Source organism: Nicrophorus vespilloides, unplaced genomic scaffold (assembly GCF_001412225.1).
Source record: "Nicrophorus vespilloides isolate i.1.1-1 unplaced genomic scaffold, Nicve_v1.0, whole genome shotgun sequence".
In the NCBI taxonomy this organism is placed as follows: domain Eukaryota; kingdom Metazoa; phylum Arthropoda; class Insecta; order Coleoptera; family Silphidae; genus Nicrophorus; species Nicrophorus vespilloides.
In genome coordinates this window covers 55,659-62,007 of record NW_017099962.1, presented here as the reverse complement: position 1 = coordinate 62,007, position 6,349 = coordinate 55,659, and the positions used below count along the sequence as shown (strand labels likewise).

The 6,349-nt window shown below is 33.7% G+C and overlaps 3 protein-coding genes across 4 annotated transcripts in view; 2 read left to right on the top strand and 1 right to left on the bottom strand.

Moving 5' to 3' along the window:
• Positions 1–875: 875 nt before the first annotated feature.
• LOC108566345 (G1/S-specific cyclin-E) lies at positions 876–3,938 on the top strand. Its single transcript, XM_017926165.1, has 3 exons — positions 876–1,032; positions 1,491–1,675; positions 1,738–3,938. The coding sequence occupies exons 2-3, from the start codon at positions 1,496–1,498 to the stop codon at positions 3,109–3,111; spliced, it is 1,554 nt and encodes a 517-aa protein (XP_017781654.1). The 5' UTR covers positions 876–1,032; positions 1,491–1,495; the 3' UTR covers positions 3,112–3,938.
• A 444-nt stretch (positions 3,939–4,382) lies between these two features.
• Positions 4,383–6,243, bottom strand: LOC108566358. The gene is made up of 6 exons (XM_017926199.1): positions 6,176–6,243; positions 5,827–5,960; positions 5,528–5,771; positions 5,236–5,469; positions 5,037–5,092; positions 4,383–4,983 (listed from the first exon to the last, which is right to left on the bottom strand). Exons 2-6 carry the CDS (start codon positions 5,860–5,862, stop codon positions 4,978–4,980), a joined length of 576 nt encoding a protein of 191 aa, XP_017781688.1. The 5' UTR covers positions 5,863–5,960; positions 6,176–6,243; the 3' UTR covers positions 4,383–4,977.
• Positions 6,243–6,349, top strand: part of LOC108566357 (probable elongation factor 1-beta) — a 1,682-nt gene continuing 1,575 nt past the window's right edge. For both annotated transcript variants that reach the window (XM_017926198.1, XM_017926197.1), the window contains exon 1: positions 6,243–6,332. The gene's annotated coding sequence lies outside the window, so the exon portion shown is untranslated. The remainder of the gene's footprint in view (positions 6,333–6,349) is intronic.

Here is a 6,349-nt window from a genome sequence, read left to right as displayed (position 1 = left end):
GAAATTGCATTGCATTGCATTTTTTTCGGTAGTTATTATTATTTCATTTTATTAAAATATTTAATATTACTATTTTCTACTTTGCCGGAATTTATTTATCTTTAAATGTTTATTTTTAAAACATATAAAATAATATATAATATAAAATATTTATAGCAGTCAAAAACTAGTCTTCACAAACCTAATATATAGAACATTAGATGAAATAAAGTTTATTGTAAAGAGTCTGTTTAAGGTCTGTATCCTACTTGTGATTATATAGATATTTTAAAATTTATTATAGATAATTTTAAATAGTTAAATATATTTATTTATATATATATATGTATATGTGTAAATTGTAATGTTTATTATTTTAAGTAATATATATCTTAAAGTCTTTCCACATATAATGTATATTTGTGTTCAGACTGATTAATCTATATCTGTTTTGTTGTACTTTATTTACCTTCCTGTTCGTTTTCAGCAGAACATTAAATATACCGGTTAAATGATTAACCGGAATATTTATTTGAAAATTTTATGGGAGGCAATCAAAGTTAGATAGTCATTTTGAAAATGAAATAAATAAAGTAGTTGTTTACATAATTGCAGTCAATGAATTGTTATTCATTCGTGGGCATTGAACACGTCGCGCGGTTTGTAAGAATGCGTGAGTGGTTGTGTTATTATGTGTCTGCCAATGCATGCACGGAGTGTGGCACGTGATTACATAATGATTTAAAAACCTGTTGCGGAATGGCGGGAATTTTCGAACGGCGACAGCTGTTTTGTTTACAAACGTCACAGGTCGGCCAATAGCGGTTAGCGTTCGGACCAGCAATTGGCGGCAAATTGTGGACGCGCATGCGCGCCCTTCGTTCTGTGCGGGAAAATTAGCCTCTATGGACTCATTTACTGTTACAAGTGAACGAAGCCTCATACCAGAATTTACATTTGCATGTCCAAGGGAGAAGTGTGGAAAAGTGCCCGACCGAAGGGATTAGAAGTTAAATAGTTTCCCTTTTATTAATGAAAGTCAACCCTACAAACGTAAGTAATAAAAGTACAACAAAGAAAGAACATTTATATACCACTTAGGACGTCCCCGAGCGCCGTTATTAGTTAAAAATAAACTCCAAAAGCTATCACATTTTCTTCGCCAGAGACCATTTAATCTTTAAATTCGAGGTCCCACTTAAGACCAGACCACATAAACTAATCTTAGGACGGTCTCATCCTAACCTGCAACAGTACGTTTTTGCCGCTAATTCGGAGCCAGCACTCCGCCTAATTGTAGCTTATATGATTACCAAGATCGTTCCTAAACATTCGCGAAATTGCTGGAAGTCATAAAAATGCAATCTATTGCATATTCCATTGAAATTGACAGGTATTTTAGCGCCTTAACCTAACTCTGTAATCAGTGGACTAACCAGTTACCTGTTGCGTTTTCAATTAAAATTGCATATGTAAGCTATTCTCTCTACCATTCTCAATTCTTTGTATAGATAACATGGAGGGTGGACCTTCATCAAGTGGGTTTAGATCTGATAGTGGAGACTCAACAAGCCCAGATGAATGCCCTGATGTGGATGTAAGAAGTAAAGAATATTTGGAATGGATGAATGCCTTCTCTGAGGTTGATCCTGCTGATACAGTCAGTCCCAAGGAATCTCCTGCAGATGATGGACAGGTAAGCAAAAATCATTTTCCCATTGCCAAGCTGTGATTCTAATATATACATTGTGCTCTCAGACTGCAAGTTGTTCCACCAAGGTGTCCATATATAAGACTCCAAGATCAAGAACCTCTCCAGTAGAGGATAATGAAGTTGTTGATTTGGAGACCACTCCAAAGAAGCTCCGCAAAACTCCCCTGCCCTTGCTCACTTGGGCTGACAATGAAGAGGTGTGGCAGAATATAGTGTACAAGGAGGAGGCCACCCTCAAAAACAGAAGTTATAGTATTTTTAATGACAGGTCTGCTTATCTTCCAAGAATGAGAGCTATTCTGCTTGATTGGATCATGGAAGTTTGCGAAGTGTACCACCTGCGAAGAAATACATATTATTTATCTGTGGATTACATTGACAGATACTTGACAATAAGACCTAACGTTCCAAAAACGCAACTGCAATTACTTGGAGTTTCGTGCTTGTTTATTTCGGCTAAACTCGAAGAAATATATCCACCTAAACTCTCAGAATTCTCGTATGTTTGCGATGGTGCCTGCACCGAGAAAGAAATATTAGCCTGCGAGGTGCTTTTATTAAACATATTAACTTGGGAAGTGAATCCAATGACGCCAACTGGTTGGTTGAATCTGTATATGCAAATTCACATTAACTCTGAAAAATTCAAGGACCGTAGCATATCGTTGGCTGTAGATGCGAACTTCCAATATCCACAGTATTCAGGTTACAAGTTCGTGGAAGCTTCGCATCTGATAGATCTGTTCACAATGGACCCCGGTTATTTGAAATTCAGCTATAGTACCATTGCTGCCGGTGCGATGTTCTTCATCTTCGGCAAACACACAGCGCTCTCCGTGTCCGGGTTGAGATGGAAGCAGCTGAAGCCATGCGTTTCTTATATGGCGGTATTCCATCACATAATTCAGAAGACCTACGATCCCCGGCTTGTTTCCGTCGTACCATTCATAGATGATGAGAGATTGGAAGGCAGCTTACGCTTCCTTCGAAAGAACGTGCCAAATATAGTGTTCAATGAGAATCACTCCATCCAAACGCATTTAATAAATTTGGACATGTTCGAGAAATCGGTTCTCGTGCGATTGCAATGGTGCGGTCTAAACGTTGAAAAAGTATATATTAAGAAAGTAAAGACTGATCTAGGTGACACTGAATACGAAAGCTGCAAAGATGAGAATCCCGAGAAGGGACATAGTGTAGTCATGTACGAGTTAACGCCAAGTTTAGAGAGGATTGCCGACCCGGATGCACCACCACCCTTGCACCCCACAGACGCTGATTATGAAGGTGGAAAAGTGAATATTTTCAAACTGGCACAAAAGACAACTGTCACGTTCGACGATATACTTTCAAGCATACACAACGACTCTGCCAGTCACAAATTTAACATTTCTGTTCCGAAGAAACTGCGTAAATGAACGATTTAAATGACCCCACCCACCTGTAGTAAAAATTCCATGTGATAACGCTACCCTTTTCGACATTTGCCACTTTCATTGTTTTAAAAATTCATAGTTTATTCAATGACAAACGCCTCTTTTATAATATTTTTTTTTTCTCCAAATAATCATAGATCACATCAAATATCCTTCATATTTATCTGTGATCTCTTTAACCATTTAAACTAAGTGTAATTAATGTGTAGATAAGTACTTGTTCCCTCAATTATTTATGGTTAAGAATGTCCTATTTATAATGTGGATCTCCTCTGAACTCGCTGGCTCCGAAAGTTAAGTTTTGACTATATTATTATTAAAAAAAACGTCGTTATTTAAATGAGATAAAAATAATATTATTTTTGATATTTTATGAAATATGTTTTCCACTGTTCCCATTTATATAATAATGAAAGATTTAAAAAGCATAATGTTCTCAATGCAGAACCAACTCGCTGACTCCCGAAAGTTAAGTTTTCATTATATAATTATTATTAAAAACGTCGTTATTTAAATGAGATAAAAGAATATTATTATTTTGATATTTTATGAAATGATGTTTTCCACTGTTTCGATTTACATCTCTAACGAATAAACATTAATATTTGTTTTGTCTTACGCTTAATATATATGTTTTTTATTATTTTTATGAAATTTATTATGTATAGTTAGTAAGTTATTCTTCGGTCACTTTCATTGTTCTCTGTTCGATAAAAAAAATATTTTATTTGTTACTGATACATATGTTAATTGGCTATTAATATAGCTGCACTTGCGGTGTGCACTTCTTTTTTTTTACTGTAATAAAGAAAAATACATAACTTTTGTAACTTATATATTGTTAGTAAGATTATTAGGATTGAAAACCAGTGATGTTTCAGCTCTGATTATATTTTATATAAGTATATATATAACGTGTATATTGTACTACTAAACATGAGAAGGATTTGTAACTCGGCAATTTTTATATATATATAAAAAGAAACATTTAATAAAGACTTTTTATTTTGATATTATATATTTTTTTCCTGAACAGATCAATAAAATAAAAACCAGTCACACAGAATGTTTGTGGAGATTAGCGAAGTTGTTAATCGATCAATAAATACAGAGCTGGAACTAATAGCACTAAAATAACTTTATATTAATATATTAGTTTATATACGGGTTGACATTATGCTATTGGTTATTTTCTTATAGTCAACTTTAAATTAGTACAAAATGAATGTAGTAAAAATAAATAACAACTAAAATTTGTTACATATCAGCTTATATTACACAAACGCCTATAAACATGTAGTATGATATTTTCTTAAACATTTACGTAGAATATAAAAGATACTTATAAAATAAATGATACAAAATATATAGAAGTCTTTGATATTACTTTTAAGAGAGACGCATCGCAGTTGCACAGTGAACTGTTCTCGCTTAATCGAACAATTATACATACAAAATAATTAAATAATAATAAATTAAAGGAGAAAAAATGGACATACTTTGAATGAAAACTAAATACATATTAAAAGGCTTATTATATAAAAAAAAATATAGAGTTTGGCGTTAAACAGGTACTTCCGCACAACGTTATTGCATAATCACTTTGGTCTAAAGCATCTAAAACACACTTTTGTATCTCCATTCAAACGGCTCGACTTGCATACTTTGTATGCCTTTTAATATTAGAATATGTATGTATATAAATTGATTGAATTATTATTATTTTTTTTTTTGTAATTTTTCGAATTTTTTTTGAGCATTACACATTTAGAAATACCAATTGGTTGATTCAAATTTGTCACCGACATCTAGGCTGTAGACAACAAAAAAATCAAAGGATAGAGACATTTAACTCTGAAACGAGAAGATTAGATTGAGTTGGATATAAATGTTTGTATACAAATTACCAGCATCAGGTTATTTAAAACTTTGTATCTGTTCCATGTCAAAGCTTTTCTGAAAACTAATCAAGAAGTTCATTAGAATATACTGTTTGAACAAAAAAAAAATCAATTTAACTACCAAAAGTTTATTAAAATAAGAAAAATAATTGGCATTCTGAACCTGAAAATAGTGAATAGTTAAGCTACTGCTCAGTTGTCTTACACTTAAGGGTTTTGATATATTCATCTCTTTCAGCTGATGTCCTGAAACGAGCCACTCTCTCTCTTTTGATTGGCTTATTGTCGGTTTCGATGATCTCAACATGCTCTCCTCTCTGCACAAGAACTGCATTGTCCATGACTTGCATTATTGGTCCATCCAGTTCCTCCATTAACTTTAAACGCTTTTTTATCTGAACAATTGCATTGTCAGTATTCTCCTCAGTTTTTTGGAACTCTGAAACCACACAGTATTAAGCAAGGTGTACTGTACCACAATAAATGTCTGTTCATACCATCCTGCAGATACCGCAGATGATTGAAAGCCTGAGACTGGGACACAACGATTTTGTAATCTTGGTGTTTCATCATAAAATCAGAGGTTGACAATAATGCATCCATGTAGAGGAGATCCACAACTTGGATCAGTGATGTATATCTAGGATGTACAGTGACCTCCCTGAGCTCAGCCAAAGCTTTTTGGATATCCACACTCTTTCGGCTGGTGTTTGATTTGCTCATCTCTAAATCCACAAGTTTCTTCAAAAACAAAGCATTATTAATTGGGATTAGAGAGGACGCATGTTTCTCCTACCTGAGCCATGATTCTTTTGGCGATAGATCTTTCCATTTTTTGTTTTCAAAATTGCAAATACCTTTTTGCAACTAACCAAAATAACAGCCCAACTAACCTGATTGGCTGCACATATCGCTCGGGACTGCCAACCTCTGGTATCCGTTACAAGAAAAAATTTAAATAATGTATATTATTGATTTCCAGGTGGTTATATATAAGCTATATATAAGCATGTTCTACCTACAGCTAGGCGTGTCACATGCTGATATACATTAAAACAATCTCAATTACAGTATAAACAATGTGATATGAACATGCAATGTTGTTTGTTTATAGAATAGTCATAATAATAATATTTATTATTTACCATTGGAATAGGCAGTCTCTTAGTTATTTTATATAAAAACCATAGCTGGGAAGAAACCAAAAATCCCTAGAATATTGCCAGCATGCTATTTGCTCCTTAGTAACTAGCCCTCTTTTACTTCTCATCTTCAGCGGTGCCAAGTACGTTCATCTCAAAAGTAAGGAAGTCTACATT